General features: G+C 35.0%; 2 protein-coding genes across 3 annotated transcripts in view; one reads left to right on the top strand and one right to left on the bottom strand.

The window, feature by feature from the left end:
- Positions 1-19,169, top strand: part of LOC149080928 (endothelin-converting enzyme 2-like) — a 312,513-nt gene that overhangs the window by 228,771 nt on the left and 64,573 nt on the right. The window lies entirely within an intron of this gene.
- Positions 8,517-11,909, bottom strand: LOC149080930 (uncharacterized). Its single transcript, XM_089237300.1, has 3 exons — positions 11,866-11,909; positions 10,687-11,100; positions 8,517-8,711 (listed from the first exon to the last, which is right to left on the bottom strand). The coding sequence occupies exons 1-2, from the start codon at positions 11,878-11,880 to the stop codon at positions 10,708-10,710; spliced, it is 408 nt and encodes a 135-aa protein (XP_089093426.1). The 5' UTR covers positions 11,881-11,909; the 3' UTR covers positions 8,517-8,711; positions 10,687-10,707.

The raw sequence follows: 19,169 nt of genomic DNA, 5'->3' as shown, positions 1-19,169 counted from the left end.
ACTTTCACTTTCCTTTCTTCGGTAGACACCATCAGAGCGTATCTAATACCGACAAGTTGCCGGTAAGGCATATAATTGACCTTAAAAACGGGCAATGGAAGGAATCCAAGCTACGCCGTTTTGTTTTCTTTGAAATATTTGGGTATTTATAATTACTCTTGCGCATTGCGACAAGCAACAAACACTTGTTGAACTCTGGTCATGGAGATAAATAATGACATACTTTTTTTTTTTCTCCTGCTGTTTGTTTGACCTTCATTGTTTTGGTTAGTTCTCATATCCATGGGCATATCCCCATATCCATGACCATGTGACTGGTCATGGATTGAAATATTCAAATTTGGGATTTTTTTTTTAAATTATATTCAAATTGGATTCATTTTGGGAATGGAATTTCTATGAAAAGTGTCATTTTTAATTGTGTGTGTCTAGTTCCACTCGGAATGGCTAATTATTCTCCATAATTGTTACGCATTGTCAACAATGTGGCTATGGTTACCCGTTATTACGAGAGTGACTGCTATTATGCGTGGTTAAGGATATGGCACTGAATATTGTGCATTATTTTCAAGAATATTATTCTTAAAGATATTGTTATTAAAAATATCTCTGTGATAGTAGATAGTGTTAAGGATGATATTACCAATAATTCATGATAATGCATAATGTCAAGAAAATTTTTTTTTCAACATCGTGTGATAATTGATAATGTTAAGAATAATATTCTCAACAATGTGTGATGGGAAGATGATTTTAACAAGAATATTCTCAACAGTGCTGGGTGGTAGATAATGTAAAAACTTATATTCTCAACAATGAAATGGCAGTAGATATTGTAATGTAAATAATGTGTGTCAGTAGATAACGTTTTAAGTAATATTCTCAACAATGCGTGTAGTAAATAATGTTGGAGTGATATTCTCAACTGTTTAAGAGGATAGATATTTTTAATAATAGTATTTCAAGCAACATTTCGATAGTCGAATTTAATATTCCCAACAATGTGTCATATTAGATATTTTTGATAATAATATTTTCCAACAATGCCCAATAGTAACATAACATAACATAATTTAACATAACATAACATAATTTATTTGTCCCCAGTCAATTTCAATAATGCTATACAAATTAGAGTTTACAATTAAATTACATATTTACAATATTTGACAGAAAATGCAAAGAGAAAGAAAAAAATGTTTGAATGTACACGGTAGAAAATAGTTAATTCATAATATGGTGAAGAAAGCTGGGACAGTGAAGAGAGCAATAGCTAAAAGCTAGTAAAATGATCTCGACCCTATGACATCTTTGCTCTTGCGATACACGTAAATCTTCTTATTTCTTTTGACCTGAAAGAAAGATAAAAAGAACGAAGTATATCGGACAAATAGGTGCAAATATATTTATTTATTAAATAAAAAATGAATTATGGCAACCCAAAGCTAATATAAGAGAATTTCATTCTACGCGTTTTTTTTTTTTTTTTTTTTCACTTTAATTCAATGGCAAATTTTTAAATAATACAGAGAAAAAGCTAGACAAAAATAACAATTAAAATAAATAGCATCTTCACTTGATGTTAACGATCCATATAACCAAATCGAATTATTGTTTCACTTAAATTTACCTGTCGGAATTATTTATTATTTGATATAGAAAATTTGATATCAGGATAAATTAATTTTTCATTGCGTAATATTTGTTTAAATTTCATTCAATGTCTTCCCAATCATTAATTTGTTAATGTGACATTGCTATTGTGGTACTTTGCTAACCACAGTTAATGAAAAAGAAGGAAAATTGCTTTCACCAACAAAGGAGTTTATCTCAGTTTCTGTGAAAAGTTCATAATTGTTTGTATAATTAGTTCAGAAGAAGGAGCCAGCAAAAAGAATTGATTTTTTAAGAAAGACCAAGCAAGTCACTTTACAAGGGTCATTGATGGGGGGGGGGGGGGATATAAAAAAAGTATGGATAAAGTAGAGGTGCTGATAAGGACACGAATGGGAGACCCCATGCCAATTACAAAATCCGGTAATGTCCCTTCAACAGTTTGGTTATGGAGAACAGGTGTTTGAAAAAAAGAAAGAAAAAAAACCAGAATGTATAAAGGGAGAAACATTTACAAAGATTACAAACACATTACAAAGATTGGATTAAAAAAGAAAATAGTTTTTGGCGAGAGGAGAGGGAGGGGTGAAGGAAAAGAAAACCTCTTATCAGTGATAACAAGTGCTTTTGTACATATGTACAGACGAGCACGCGCGAACTGTTCATTCCAAGGGATTTTCATCCAGAAGATGGTTAAATACAGTCATTTTGAACACTGCTAAGGATTTATTTAGTACAATGTGATGTGATGGAAAACAGTAGATAACATTAAAAATAGTGTTCTCAACAATATGTAATTCTATATAATGTTGAAATTTTCCAGATGATTGTTTACGAGGTGCATGTACGGCTTAGTAATATAGTATAAAATGCTGTAAATGATATGCTCAACAATGTGCAAGCAATAGGAGATATTGTTGAGAGTGATATTCTCAACAGTGTGTGATAGATGATGTTAAGAATAAATATTCTCAACAATGTACGACAGTAGATGATATTAATGTTAGTACTTTCAATAACACGTGATACTAGAATAATGCTAAGAATATTATTCTCAACAATGAGTGATAGTAGATATAGCTAATAGTATAACATTGTTATAATAATATGCACTAATAGAATGTTGTTAAGAAAAATATTCTCGAACAATTTACTATAGTAGATGTTGTTAATAATAGCATTCTAAATAACATCGAATAGTAGATAATGTTAATAATAGTATTCTCAACAATGTGCGATAGTAAATATAGTGTTAAAAATGATATTCTCAACAATTTATGACAGTGGAATGTGATATTCTAAACTATGTGCGAGCGACGACAAATTATGTTGAGAGTGATATTCTCAACACTGTATGATAATGGAATTTGGTATTCTGTTATCATGGGGCTCAATAATGTCATACTTTTTTTTACTTGTTTGGAATCCATTGTTTTTATCAACTGTTATATTTCAACTGGATTGATCTCGGAATGGAATTTCTATACGAAAAATCATTTTGGAACTATGAATATAGTTTCACTCATAACAGAATATTGTTTTTAACAATTATGCATTGTTAACAACATGTCTACTATTGTTAAAGATATGGTTACTGCTGCTCATTGTTAGGAGTCTGACTGCTATTATGCGTAGTTAAGGACATACTGTACCCGATGTTTAAAAATTATTAAGAATAATGTTCGCAACAATGCGTGATTTTTGATAATGTTAAGAATGCTATTCTATCTCAACAACGAACGACGGTATATGATGATAAGAATAATATTCTCACAAATGTTCACAGTAGGATCTGGTTTCTCAACAATGTGCGATAATGTTAACAACAGTATTATCAACAATTTGTGATCATAATATAATGTGAAGAACAATCTCAAAAATGTGTCATAGTAGATATTGTGAATAATAATAATATACAAAATTTTTGAGGATATCGTTAAGAATGATATTCTCAACAATGCGTGTTAGTAGATAATGTTAATAATAGTATTCTTAACAATGCGCGATAGTATATAATGATAATATCAGTATTCTCAGAAATGTGATAGTAGATAGTGTCAAATATATTATTCTCCAAAATGCGCAAAAGTAGAATGTGATATTCTCAACACATTGCGATAGTATATAACGTTAAGAATGATGTTCTCAACAATGTGTGATAGTAGATAATGTATTAGCATAACATTGTTCTCAACAATACCTGAGAGCAAATAATGTTAAGAATAATCTCAATACTACATGATAATTAAATATATTTTAGAGAAAAACATTCTGAAAATGCTTGATAATAGACATATCTTTTAAGAATGAAATTTTTGACAATGTGCGAGAGTAGATATTTTGAAAAATGCCATTGTTGACAATGTGTGAAGGTGAATAATGTTAAAAACGATATTGTCAACAAGGTATAATAGTTGACAGCGTTAAGATGATATTCTCAACAATGTGTGACGGTTGATAATGTCAAGAACATGTTTTCAACTATGCTGATAGTGGATAAAGAATTTAAATAATTTTATTCTCTCAACCATGTGGAAGTGTCGATAATGTCAAGAAAAATATTCTCAACAATGTGTGATGGTAGATAATAGCATTCTAAAAAGGTGTTTCTTAACCTTTTTTGGCCAATGTCCCCTTTGAACCCACATTTTATTTTCTGGTGGGCCCCTTGTCATATCCAGGGGGCCCCACCCTCATCCAGGAAAGAAAATCCTTCTTACATACTAAATTAAAATAAACGGAATTTATAATCAATAAATGAGGTTGATATCTGGACACATGGGCCAGGCAAGGATCGGGAGGGGGGGGGGGAGTCGATAGGATGGGGGGGGGGCAATCACCCCTCCCAGGAACCGTTTTGTATGGGGAAAATTGGTCTGTCCTGTAAAATACGGGAAGATTAAATGACATAAATCGGCTCTCCCCTACATTAGACTCTGGATTCGCGCCTACCATGGGCTACAATTCAGTGGGTTTACTTCTTGGAGGGAGGGAGGGTGGAGGGGTCACGTCATCTCAACATCATCGGTCCCCGAAGTTCTGGGGACCCATATACAGCTGGAAGTAACTACTTATATATTTATATTTTTATTTCGTCCCCCTTCATCAGAGTGCTATGAAAAGTGACATGTCGAAGCACCAGCTTACTGACGAATTTTACAAAGCAACAAAAAACAAATGTGATTCATCAAGTGCCCCCAGAAAAATTCCCCGTGAGGGTCCCCATACTGGAACCCAGTTGAACCTCGAAAGATTTTCACTTGTATTCATTTCACCAACAAATAAATTCCAGGTTCCCCCAAGCAAGGACCCGGGACCAATTCGCAGAATTTTAGATTCCGATTCATCCAGGGCTCCGAAAATGAAACCTGTCAACTTTTCCACATGGAATTCCTTGTCTTACGTCGGGACGAGATTCCTCGTGTTATTTATTTGATATTCCGATTCCTTATTATTAAACTTCATTTCTTTGGATTGTTATTGCATCCATAATATGAAATAGCTTTCAAATATTGGAATCATCAAACATTGGTGGGTTCTGTGCGGTTCTCCTTTCCTGGGAGGCGATCTACCTGGCTGAACATGTCTGCCTACCAACTTGTATGCTTATTCTTGAAATTTTTAATCAGATTTAATTTTCATGAACCCCCCAAACTCTGCACTTGAGACTCCCGGGCTGTGCGTGGTTGGGCTCATGGACTTCTTTAGCGTTGAGAAATTGAAATGGATTATGGTTGTTATGGCGAAACTAATATTTGGAAAAGAAAGTGATTTGACTCCTCCGGAAATCGAACCCGGGCCCCTCACTTTTCTTTCTAAATATTAATTTCGGCATAACATCCAAAATATTCAATTTATCCGTATATTTCGGGACGAAAAATACCATCTCTTAATACCAAAACGCCAACTGGGGCGAAAATTGCTGTAGTTGAAGGAGGCTAAAACGTCTCCACTCAGCGTTTCACGCTACTAATGCGTGTTTTAAGGAACTGAAAAGCGTGTCTCTGGTGTATTCATATTTGCCCGGTATGCAAGGGGACCCGGTTTCGATTCCCGTAGGAGACAAATCACGTTTCTTACCAAATATTAGTTTTGGAATTTAACATCCAGAAAATTCAATTTCTTAATACATTTCGAGCCGAAAAAATGCAATGTCTTCCTCAGCGTTCTTGGGTAGAGAGTTAGAGGGATTTCACGCACGCCATGCTCTAACACTTTTTCTTATATATTGCATGTCTTTAACGTTTATTTTTTTCGGCATAATCTGACCACCACCACTAATTTCTTTCATTATTAACTTCTGGAGTAACTCGCTGAAATCCCTAACACAGGGTTCCCACTCGTCATACTTTTCCTACTTTTTCCCTACTTTTTTTACCAAATCCTACCAAAAAATTCGTGTAATTGGTTCGAATTCAACAGGGAAGTCATCGATACATTGCAAAATGTTACAAATGTTGTAGATTGTAATTAATGATTCTGTAAAAGCAGTAATTGTATCGTTTTCAAGGTTATTTGGAGGGTATATGTGGACCATTTGGTTTATTAATTTTTCATTTGCTTAGTTTGAGGGTTCAACAAGTATAGTAGTCATTAAAAACTTCTGTCTGGATAGAAAAAAATTTGTATTTAACACTTCATGGTCTTGGACAGTAACTAACATTCATCATTCAAAATTATGGAACAAATAGGTGAAACAACGGTTTGCATTACAAAGCAGTTGGATACATAGGCCTGTTCTAGGTTTGGTGATTCTAATGCTGCTCAATAGCATTCAATTGTGATTCTGCATTTTTTAAGCATCAAAAGGCATAAACGATATTTACAATATTCCAAATGAAAGTGCTTCATTTGTCAAAAATGATTACACTGGTATCGAATAGTAAAATGTAAACAAATCCCTATTTAAACAAAAAAAAAGAGATGGACAGTGAAACTATCTACTTCACCAAACAGCAACTCTGGCCCTATCGCGATATTGCAATTTACTGCCATTAATGAGATGGGCTGGAAATGAAAGTGCTGTCTACTGATGGTCGCCTCAAGCTCGTTTTATAGAGGGAAAACATCTTATCTATATCCTTCCTCGCGTTTGAACCCGGAACCGACGGTGGTAAACGAGCATCTTACCACCACGCCATTACAGAGCTATTGAAGCTATCTGGTTCAACTTGACTTATTTATATCGGACCATGTGATTAACACATTTTGCACTGTGCTTTTAAAAGTAGTCTCCAAATCAGAGTCATTCTTTTAAAAAAAAAAATATGTGCATTGTCGAAGAAAGTTGGCAGACTGTGCACTTTGGTAAACTCCAAAAAAAAAGTAATATATATTGTGAGGAGAGACAGAAAATAACTATCTGTGGTTGGTAGTACACTGTTTTGGCCAAAAAACGGTTTCTGTAACCAAATTATTAGTCGTTTTGCCTTGGCTTGAGTCAATCTTATAGGATAATGAAATAGTGCAATGGAAAAAAAATTTAGGGAATTTTTGTTTCATTATGGTATGATTATGTTGTCTAAGGAGGGTGACTTCCTCAGTCCTACTTTTTTAAGCCTGTTTTTTCCTGATTTTTCTAATTTTTTCAGTGGAAGCCCTGCTAACAGCTTACCAGCTTTCAGTTTCGCATTGTTAGAAATGATGTTCGAATTCTTCTCAGGCTCGTGATTATGGTTTGAACACAATTTCAAAAATACCGTCAAATTTTCTTCCCAATACATTCTTTGCATTACAATTGCGTTTAACGCTTCTCCAGGTTTCTTGAATTTCATATTCGTTATAAACTTTGTAATTTTCGGGAACTCTTTAACCATCTTTGATCTACTACAGATAAGATAATGTTCGGTGAATCTTATCTATCCCCCCATCCCATGCAGATAACCCGTCTGATAAGAGGGGGGGGGGGGTCAAGTGCAATTGACCCTCGGAATCGATTGACAGCTTTTGCGGGCAGCGAAACTGACCCTCGTCCGAGGGAACTAACCAAATTTTAGGCCGAAAACAACGGATCTGGTTCCCTAGACGAAAAATCTCAAGAAGAATAAGCAACAATTACTCATCCTGAAAAAAAAAACAATAGAAGGTAGAAGGTGAGAGAATGGTAGCGAAGGGTGACCATACGTCCCGTATTTCCCGGGACAGTTCCGGTATTTTCTGTTTTTTTGGCCGTCCCGACTTTTTGGCAAAAGTGTCCCGGTTTTTCCCCGTATTTTACACGAAGCCTACTTGAATTTTTATTCTCTATTAAAGTCAAAGATTGACATTATTTTTCAACTCAGAAATTATTTTATGATAATTACTACTGTATATGAGAATATTAATCTCCCACATTTGCCATGGTGAACGGTTTTTTTTCGTGGAATACATTTTAATCCACTGCTACTTGTAGTAATGCATCCTTTCCCGCCATTGTGATTTTCCGTAATCTCAACAATATTTGGCAACTTTGCTTGGTTTTGGCGATAATTAGCGATGTCCCGTATTTTACCGTATTTGGAATCCCGATGTCCCGTATTTCTCTAGAAGAAATAGGGTCAGTCTATGGTAGCGTCATCTTTGGCACTCGTCGCTGCAGACACTATCGTCAAAAAGTAACTGTCCTGAAACTTTTCGTGCAGACGGTATACATAGGAACAGCCCATAACTACACTAATATTTCGAAATTATTATTCAGTGACTTCGATTACTTCCTCGAGCGTTCTTATCCCTCTGATGTCATTATAAATAATTATCCAATAAAGCTACAAATCAACAGATTTGTCCAAACACAAAAAAATCAGAAACAAATATTGATTTTTATTCAACAAATTTACATCTAATTTAACGAGAACCAATTTCATTATAATGTCCACAAATCCTCAAAAGCCTTTCATCTCTGAGAGAGCGAAAGGGGGGAAAAATAAAAAGTCATTAATTTAAATATGATTTGAAGGAGAAAATTTTGTTGGAGAAAGAGGGGGAAAAACAAAAATTAAGAGGGAGGGAAAAAAATCGTTTTTCCCCGAAAATTAGTTCCGAAATTTTCCATCTCCTTAGGAGATTGAACGGAATCCTATTTAGAGAAATCCTGCTTGATTGAATCCGGGAGATGAAATCTGGAAGGAAAAAAAAAAAGAAGAAGGAAATAGAATTATTTTATTTATTCGGACGTTAATGAAGTCTATAATAGCTTTAAGGCTGAACGCAATCAAATTTTCGATCACGTGCCCAGGAAATTAGGAAATTTCCAGAAAAGAAATTAAAAAAAACACACAATATTTTCGCGGGAAATTATGTGGACTTGATTAAGGCCGAAGAGCAATAAGCGGTAATTTCGCTTCCAATTGTTACCATTAAAAGCAATAATAATTTTCGAAATTTGTCTCTTCACCACGTCACAAGTTGACTGGAAATTTTCTTTATTTCTTCTGAAGTAAATTTTTTTTTATCGTCATATCAGGCTGAGGAGTGAAGCCTATATAGTGACTGTATTAGCGGTTTTCAGACTGTATAGCGGAATTTTATCGAAAATCCATGCACGTCGGGGCAGGGGTGGTCCTTAACCTTTATCCGCCGCGACCCGAAATCCAACTGCTTAATCAACTTCTCGACCCGTCGGTCTATTTTCAATTTAAAAATTCTTATTAAATATTTCTGATTAACAAACAGTTCATTTCTCGAAATCAGAGAAGCTAGTCTAGGGTGTCTTATCAATTGAGCCAAAGGGGCCTGAGCGCAGGGCCCCTCGATCAAACGGAGGGGGGGAGGGGGCAAATTATTTAAAGCTTTCAGTGCGATTCTGAAATTATCTTTTTTCATTAATTCTGGAATCACTTCTTTCATTAGTTCTGGAATCACTTCTTTCATTAATTCTGGAATCACTTCTTTCATTAGTTCTGGAATCACTCCTTTCATTAGTTCTGGAATCACTTCTTTCATTAGTTCTGGAATCACTGCTTTCATTAATTCTGGAGTCTCTTCTTTCGTTAATTCTTAATTTTCATTTATTCTCGAATTATTATTTCTTTTCATTAATAAGTTCAGTTTTCATTAATTCTGGAATTTTTCTTTCATTAGTTTCAAAATTTTCATCACGCCTGAAATTTATTAATGCTTGTGCAACTCGTTTTCATATATATAAATTTCAACATTCCTGTTCATGCCATAATAATTTCCTGTTATTATCGATGCCGATTTCTCCCAAAAAAGTGCTGTGTATAAAAGCATGGCTCAAGATTGCCCCGAAAATTTCTGGGTCGCAGCGCAGCCCGGGCCGGTAAAATCGTTAAGACGGCTCTGAAACCAATGGCGCAATAAATTTATTTAATTCAGCTATAAGTGGATTCAAACGTACGGCACTACCGCATTCGTATCAAACTTATTACAAATTATCGGTGTTCAGAAAACCTAAGCGGCTCGTCAATGGTAATTCCCAAATCGGTGACCTTAGTTGCATCCGGGATAGTAACACCATTCAACTCGTAAGAGAACCGTGGGTTGTTCGAACCAATGCACTTGCCAACGCTATACGTCATGTTCCATTCATTTGCCCCCATGCTGCATTCCTGTTTAAGTTGCTCTGGAGCAACTCCCTATCGGAGCTGGATAGGGGGGCACGATGATGATGATGATGTCAATTCATATATACATTAGATCAGTCGACTTCATCTTTCCCGCGCGTGGCGGGGCCCCTCTTACAGGGCCGTTTTAAGAGCATCGTGAGCCCCCGAGTACAATGATTTTTCCTGAGGTCCTATCTGACGCAAAATTATTTTTTGCTCCACAATCTATATGCTTAATCTATAAAACCCTCTGCCAGATCTCATTATCACGAGCACCCTCCCCCCTTTCCGAGGCGTGCCCGGTTAGGCCCATGCGTTTAGATGGCGTTGCCCTCTTACTACCGCATCTGTCTCATAAACCATGAAGGAGGCTCTGGACTATTTACAGTACACAGTCAAACCCTCCGTTTAAGGGACAAAATGTTTGGTCCCCATGGGTGCCCGGTATAAAGACATTACGCTGCACCTAATTTTAGGACTAGAAAATGAAAAGAAATGCGATTAATAAATGATTCTCAAAGAGCTTTACCTTCTCTAGAATTCACTTGATTTAGAAGTATCCTCCGTAGTATCCACCGAGTCCGTATCCGACAGGTCCCAGACCACGTACTTTAGCGTCTTCCCTGCTGTCGTATCTGGATCCGTGGGCTCCGATGCCTCCGACGGCTCCGAAACCGGCTCCGTATCCACCACCAAGACCGTAACCGGCTCCGTATCCACCACCAAGCCCGTAACCACCGTAATATCCACCGTAGCCGAGTCCGCCATAACCGAGTCCGAGTCCTCCATAGTATCCGGCTCCGAGTCCGTATCCGTATCCGAATGGCTGTGCCTTACGGAAGTACCTGGAGCTAACTCCGTGACCGTATCCGTGGATGCCACCGTGGTAGGTGACGTCAGCGGTGGCAGCAGCGATGGCGGCCATGGCCAAGACGAGGAGGATCTTGAAAATGAAATTTATGTTCCAAAATTGATTAATTACAAGTTGTACTTCACATATAGAGGAACATGAACCGCGGGCAACAGCCAGGGATTGTTAATTCTTTTTCCAATATTACTACCATTACACACTTTCGAAAATATGATTATCATTGACCACTACTATTATTAACAACCTTATATGAGATTCAAATTTTAAAAATTTCTAAATTTAAAATTTAATTTTAAATAGGATTGAGTCAATCAAATCTCAACCTTTTGCTTCATTTCATGAGCCGAACAATATAATTTATTTCGAATCAATTTCTATTCAATTACATTGATGTCATGGTATTTTATCATTCGCGCAAGCTGTTTTTAATGAATTTCCTTTTGAAAATTTACACTAAAATTAATATCTAAAATATGTAAAACTTTATATCAGCATAGACTAGCACATACAATCAAGAACATGTGTAAAAACATTTGAAATAAATCAATAATTATAAATAGAATTTTTAATGATATCTCTATAAGGCCGGTATTACACTATAAAAGTTTGATAAAAGTCCTTTTATAAAACTTGAAAAATGCATCCAATAAAGTCACCGATTGCATTTTCTAGAATGTAACCAATAACCTTATTGGTTAGATTTTTCAAGTTTTATAAAAGGGAATTTTATCAAACTTTTACAGTGTAGTACCGGCCTTAGAGGAATAGGTTACCATATAATTCACCCATGTTAAAAGGTATGAGACCCCCTCTTAAAACTCAAGCTTTAATACTTACAGCTGACTTGATCATTGTTGCAAGTAGATGTATTTGAGACTCGACTGTTGTTCTCAAACTGCCTCAACTAGGAAAACGTCCGACATTTTATACTCCCGGAGAACCAATCAGAAAACTAGTTACAAAGAAAAAATCCGCACCAACGGAGAATTATTGTGACATGTTTTTTCCCATGTTTCATTTACCATTGTTACGCTCTTTTGGCTCCTTGACCTTGGTTAATTTCGGTTATGGTATAACTTTCACTTTCCTTTCTTCGGTAGACACCATCAGAGCGTATCTAATACCGACAAGTTGCCGGTAAGGCATATAATTGACCTTAAAAACGGGCAATGGAAGGAATCCAAGCTACGCCGTTTTGTTTTCTTTGAAATATTTGGGTATTTATAATTACTCTTGCGCATTGGGACAAGCAACAAACACTTGTTGAACTCTGGTCATGGAGATCAATAATGACATACTTTTTTTTTTTCTCCTGCTGTTTGTTTGACCTTCATTGTTTTGGTTAGTTCTCATATCCATGGGCATATCCCCATATCCATGACCATGTGACTGGTCATGGATTGAAATATTCAAATTTGGGATTTTTTTTTATAAATTATATTCAAATTGGATTCATTTTGGGAATGGAATTTCTAAGAAAAGTGTCATTTTTAATTGTGTGTGTCTAGTTCCACTCGGAATGGCTAATTATTCTCCATAATTGTTACGCATTGTCAACAATGTGGCTATGGTTACCCGTTATTACGAGAGTGACTGCTATTATGCGTGGTTAAGGATATGGCACTGAATATTGTGCATTATTTTCAAGAATATTATTCTTAAAGATATTGTTATTAAAAATATCTCTGTGATAGTAGATAGTGTTAAGGATGATATTACCAATAATTCATGATAATGCATAATGTCAAGAAAATTTTTTTTTCAACATCGTGTGATAGTTGATAGTGTTAAGAATAATATTCTCAACAATGTGTGATGGGAAGATGATTTTAACAAGAATATTCTCAACAGTGCTGGGTGGTAGATAATGTAAAAACTTATATTCTCAACAATGAAATGGCAGTAGATATTGTAATGTAAATAATGTGTGTCAGTAGATAACGTTTTAAGTAATATTCTCAACAATACGTGTAGTAAATAATGTTGGAGTGATATTCTCAACTGTTTAAGAGGATAGATATTTTTAATAATAGTATTTCAAGCAACATTTCGATAGTCGAATTTAATATTCCCAACAATGTGTCATATTAGATATTTTTGATAATAATATTTTCCAACAATGCCCAATAGTAACATAACATAACATAATTTATTTGTCCCCAGTCAATTTCAATAATGCTATACAAATTAGAGTTTACAATTAAATTACATATTTACAATATTTGACAGAAAATGCAAAGAGAAAGAAAAAAATGTTTGAATGGACACGGTAGAAAATAGTTAATTCATAATATGGTGAAGAAAGCTGGGACAGGGAAGAGAGCAATAGCTAAAAGCTAGTAAAATGATCTCGACCCTATGACATCTTTGCTCTTGCGATACACGTAAATCTTCTTATTTCTTTTGACCTGAAAGAAAGATAAAAAGAACGAAGTATATCGGACAAATAGGTGCAAATATATTTATTTATTAAATAAAAAATGAATTATGGCAACCCAAAGCTAATGTAAGAGAATTTCATTCTACGCGTTTTTTTTTTTTTTCACTTTAATTCAATGGCAAATTTTTAAATAATACAGAGAAAAAGCTAGACAAAAATAACAATTAAAATAAATAGCATCTTCACTTGATGTTAACGATCCATATAACCAAATCGAATTATTGTTTCACTTAAATTTACCTGTCGGAATTATTTATTATTTGATATAGAAAATTTGATATCAGGATAAATTAATTTTTCATTGCGTAATATTTGTTTAAATTTCATTCAATGTCTTCCCAATCATTAATTTGTTAATGTGACATTGCTATTGTGGTACTTTGCTAACCACAGTTAATGAAAAAGAAGGAAAATTGCTTTCACCAACAAAGGAGTTTATCTCAGTTTCTGTGAAAAGTTCATAATTGTTTGTATAATTAGTTCAGAAGAAGGAGCCAGCAAAAAGAATTGATTTTTTAAGAAAGACCAAGCAAGTCACTTTACAAGGGTCATTGATGGGGGGGGGGGGATATAAAAAAAGTATGGATAAAGTAGAGGTGCTGATAAGGACACGAATGGGAGACCCCATGCCGATTACAAAATCCGGTAATGTCCCTTCAACAGTTTGGTTATGGAGAACAGGTGTTTGAAAAAAAGAAAGAAAAAAAACCAGAATGTATAAAGGGAGAAACATTTACAAAGATTACAAACACATTACAAAGATTGGATTAAAAAAGAAAATAGTTTTTGGCGAGAGGAGAGGGAGGGGGTGAAGGAAAAGAAAACCTCTTATCAGTGATAACAAGTGCTTTTGTACATATGTACAGACGAGCACGCGCGAACTGTTCATTCCAAGGGATTTTCATCCAGAAGATGGTTAAATACAGTCATTTTGAACACTGCTAAGGATTTATTTAGTACAATGTGATGTGATGGAAAACAGTAGATAACATTAAAAATAGTGTTCTCAACAATATGTAATTCTATATAATGTTGAAATTTTCCAGATGATTGTTTACGAGGTGCATGTACGGCTTAGTAATATAGTATAAAATGCTGTAAATGATATGCTCAACAATGTGCAAGCAATAGGAGATATTGTTGAGAGTGATATTCTCAACAGTGTGTGATAGATGATGTTAAGAATAAATATTCTCAACAATGTACGACAGTAGATGATATTAATGTTAGTACTTTCAATAACACGTGATACTAGAATAATGCTAAGAATATTATTCTCAACAATGAGTGATAGTAGATATAGCTAATAGTATAACATTGTTATAATAATATGCACTAATAGAATGTTGTTAAGAAAAATATTCTCGAACAATTTACTATAGTAGATGTTGTTAATAATAGCATTCTAAATAACATCGAATAGTAGATAATGTTAATAATAGTATTCTCAACAATGTGCGATAGTAAATATAGTGTTAAAAATGATATTCTCAACAATTTATGACAGTGGAATGTGATATTCTAAACTATGTGCGAGCGACGACAAATTATGTTGAGAGTGATATTCTCAACACTGTATGATAATGGAATTTGGTATTCTGTTATCATGGGGCTCAATAATGTCATACTTTTTTTTACTTGTTTGGAATCCATTGTTTTTATCAACTGTTATATTTCAACTGGATTGATCTCGGAATGGAATTTCTATACGAAAAATCATTTTGGAACTATGAATATAGTTTCACTCATAACAGAATATTGTTTTTAACAATTATGCATTGTTAACAACATGTCTACTATTGTTAAAGATATGGTTACTGCTGCTCATTGTTAGGAGTCTGACTGCTATTATGCGTAGTTAAGGACATACTGTACCCGATGTTTAAAAATTATTAAGAATAATGTTCGCAACAATGCGTGATTTTTGATAATGTTAAGAATGCTATTCTATCTCAACAACGAACGACGGTATATGATGATAAGAATAATATTCTCACAAATGTTCACAGTAGGATCTGGTTTCTCAACAATGTGCGATAATGTTAACAACAGTATTATCAACAATTTGTGATCATAATATAATGTGAAGAACAATCTCAAAAATGTGTCATAGTAGATATTGTGAATAATAATAATATACAAAATTTTTGAGGATATCGTTAAGAATGATATTCTCAACAATGCGTGTTAGTAGATAATGTTAATAATAGTATTCTTAACAATGCGCGATAGTATATAATGATAATATCAGTATTCTCAGAAATGTGATAGTAGATAGTGTCAAATATATTATTCTCCAAAATGCGCAAAAGTAGAATGTGATATTCTCAACACATTGCGATAGTATATAACGTTAAGAATGATGTTCTCAACAATGTGTGATAGTAGATAATGTATTAGCATAACATTGTTCTCAACAATACCTGAGAGCAAATAATGTTAAGAATAATCTCAATACTACATGATAATTAAATATATTTTAGAGAAAAACATTCTGAAAATGCTTGATAATAGACATATCTTTTAAGAATGAAATTTTTGACAATGTGCGAGAGTAGATATTTTGAAAAATGCCATTGTTGACAATGTGTGAAGGTGAATAATGTTAAAAACGATATTGTCAACAAGGTATAATAGTTGACAGCGTTAAGATGATATTCTCAACAATGTGTGACGGTTGATAATGTCAAGAACATGTTTTCAACTATGCTGATAGTGGATAAAGAATTTAAATAATTTTATTCTCTCAACCATGTGGAAGTGTCGATAATGTCAAGAAAAATATTCTCAACAATGTGTGATGGTAGATAATAGCATTCTAAAAAGGTGTTTCTTAACCTTTTTTGGCCAATGTCCCCTTTGAACCCACATTTTATTTTCTGGTGGGCCCCTTGTCATATCCAGGGGGCCCCACCCTCATCCAGGAAAGAAAATCCTTCTTACATACTAAATTAAAATAAACGGAATTTATAATCAATAAATGAGGTTGATATCTGGACACATGGGCCAGGCAAGGATCGGGAGGGGGGGGGGGAGTCGATAGGATGGGGGGGGGGGCAATCACCCCTCCCAGGAACCGTTTTGTATGGGGAAAATTGGTCTGTCCTGTAAAATACGGGAAGATTAAATGACATAAATCGGCTCTCCCCTACATTAGACTCTGGATTCGCGCCTACCATGGGCTACAATTCAGTGGGTTTACTTCTTGGAGGGAGGGAGGGTGGAGGGGTCACGTCATCTCAACATCATCGGTCCCCGAAGTTCTGGGGACCCATATACAGCTGGAAGTAACTACTTATATATTTATATTTTTATTTCGTCCCCCTTCATCAGAGTGCTATGAAAAGTGACATGTCGAAGCACCAGCTTACTGACGAATTTTACAAAGCAACAAAAAACAAATGTGATTCATCAAGTGCCCCCAGAAAAATTCCCCGTGAGGGTCCCCATACTGGAACCCAGTTGAACCTCGAAAGATTTTCACTTGTATTCATTTCACCAACAAATAAATTCCAGGTTCCCCCAAGCAAGGACCCGGGACCAATTCGCAGAATTTTAGATTCCGATTCATCCAGGGCTCCGAAAATGAAACCTGTCAACTTTTCCACATGGAATTCCTTGTCTTACGTCGGGACGAGATTCCTCGTGTTATTTATTTGATATTCCGATTCCTTATTATTAAACTTCATTTCTTTGGATTGTTATTGCATCCATAATATGAAATAGCTTTCAAATATTGGAATCATCAAACATTGGTGGGTTCTGTGCGGTTCTCCTTTCCTGGGAGGCGATCTACCTGGCTGAACATGTCTGCCTACCAACTTGTATGCTTATTCTTGAAATTTTTAATCAGATTTAATTTTCATGAACCCCCCAAACTCTGCACTTGAGACTCCCGGGCTGTGCGTGGTTGGGCTCATGGACTTCTTTAGCGTTGAGAAATTGAAATGGATTATGGTTGTTATGGCGAAACTAATATTTGGAAAAGAAAGTGATTTGACTCCTCCGGAAATCGAACCCGGGCCCCTCACTTTTCTTTCTAAATATTAATTTCGGCATAACATCCAAAATATTCAATTTATCCGTATATTTCGGGACGAAAAATACCATCTCTTAATACCAAAACGCCAACTGGGGCGAAAATTGCTGTAGTTGAAGGAGGCTAAAACGTCTCCACTCAGCGTTTCACGCTACTAATGCGTGTTTTAAGGAACTGAAAAGCGTGTCTCTGGTGTATTCATATTTGCCCGGTATGCAAGGGGACCCGGTTTCGATTCCCGTAGGAGACAAATCACGTTTCTTACCAAATATTAGTTTTGGAATTTAACATCCAGAAAATTCAATTTCTTAATACATTTCGAGCCGAAAAAATGCAATGTCTTCCTCAGCGTTCTTGGGTAGAGAGTTAGAGGGATTTCACGCACGCCATGCTCTAACACTTTTTCTTATATATTGCATGTCTTTAACGTTTATTTTTTTCGGCATAATCTGACCACCACCACTAATTTCTTTCATTATTAACTTCTGGAGTAACTCGCTGAAATCCCTAACACAGGGTTCCCACTCGTCATACTTTTCCTACTTTTTCCCTACTTTTTTTACCAAATCCTACCAAAAAATTCGTGTAATTGGTTCGAATTCAACAGGGAAGTCATCGATACATTGCAAAATGTTACAAATGTTGTAGATTGTAATTAATGATTCTGTAAAAGCAGTAATTGTATCGTTTTCAAGGTTATTTGGAGGGTATATGTGGACCATTTGGTTTATTAATTTTTCATTTGCTTAGTTTGAGGGTTCAACAAGTATAGTAGTCATTAAAAACTTCTGTCTGGATAGAAAAAAATTTGTATTTAACACTTCATGGTCTTGGACAGTAACTAACATTCATCATTCAAAATTATGGAACAAATAGGTGAAACAACGGTTTGCATTACAAAGCAGTTGGATACATAGGCCTGTTCTAGGTTTGGTGATTCTAATGCTGCTCAATAGCATTCAATTGTGATTCTGCATTTTTTAAGCATCAAAAGGCATAAACGATATTTACAATATTCCAAATGAAAGTGCTTCATTTGTCAAAAATGATTACACTGGTATCGAATAGTAAAATGTAAACAAATCCCTATTTAAACAAAAAAAAAGAGATGGACAGTGAAACTATCTACTTCACCAAACAGCAACTCTGGCCCTATCGCGATATTGCAATTTACTGCCATTAATGAGATGGGCTGGAAATGAAAGTGCTGTCTACTGATGGTCGCCTCAAGCTCGTTTTATAGAGGGAAAACATCTTATCTATATCCTTCCTCGCGTTTGAACCCGGAACCGACGGTGGTAAACGAGCATCTTACCACCACGCCATTACAGAGCTATTGAAGCTATCTGGTTCAACTTGACTTATTTATATCGGACCATGTGATTAACACATTTTGCACTGTGCTTTTAAAAGTAGTCTCCAAATCAGAGTCATTCTTTTAAAAAAAAAAATATGTGCATTGTCGAAGAAAGTTGGCAGACTGTGCACTTTGGTAAACTCCAAAAAAAAAGTAATATATATTGTGAGGAGAGACAGAAAATAACTATCTGTGGTTGGTAGTACACTGTTTTGGCCAAAAAACGGTTTCTGTAACCAAATTATTAGTCGTTTTGCCTTGGCTTGAGTCAATCTTATAGGATAATGAAATAGTGCAATGGAAAA

Source organism: Pholcus phalangioides, unplaced genomic scaffold (genome assembly GCF_987345545.1).
Source record: "Pholcus phalangioides strain wild (caught in Gottingen) unplaced genomic scaffold, Ppha-v1.0 ptg000010l_1, whole genome shotgun sequence".
NCBI classification, from domain to species: domain Eukaryota; kingdom Metazoa; phylum Arthropoda; class Arachnida; order Araneae; family Pholcidae; genus Pholcus; species Pholcus phalangioides.
Note: the sequence above shows the minus strand (reverse complement) of the source record. Positions and strands in the feature narration are given on the sequence as shown.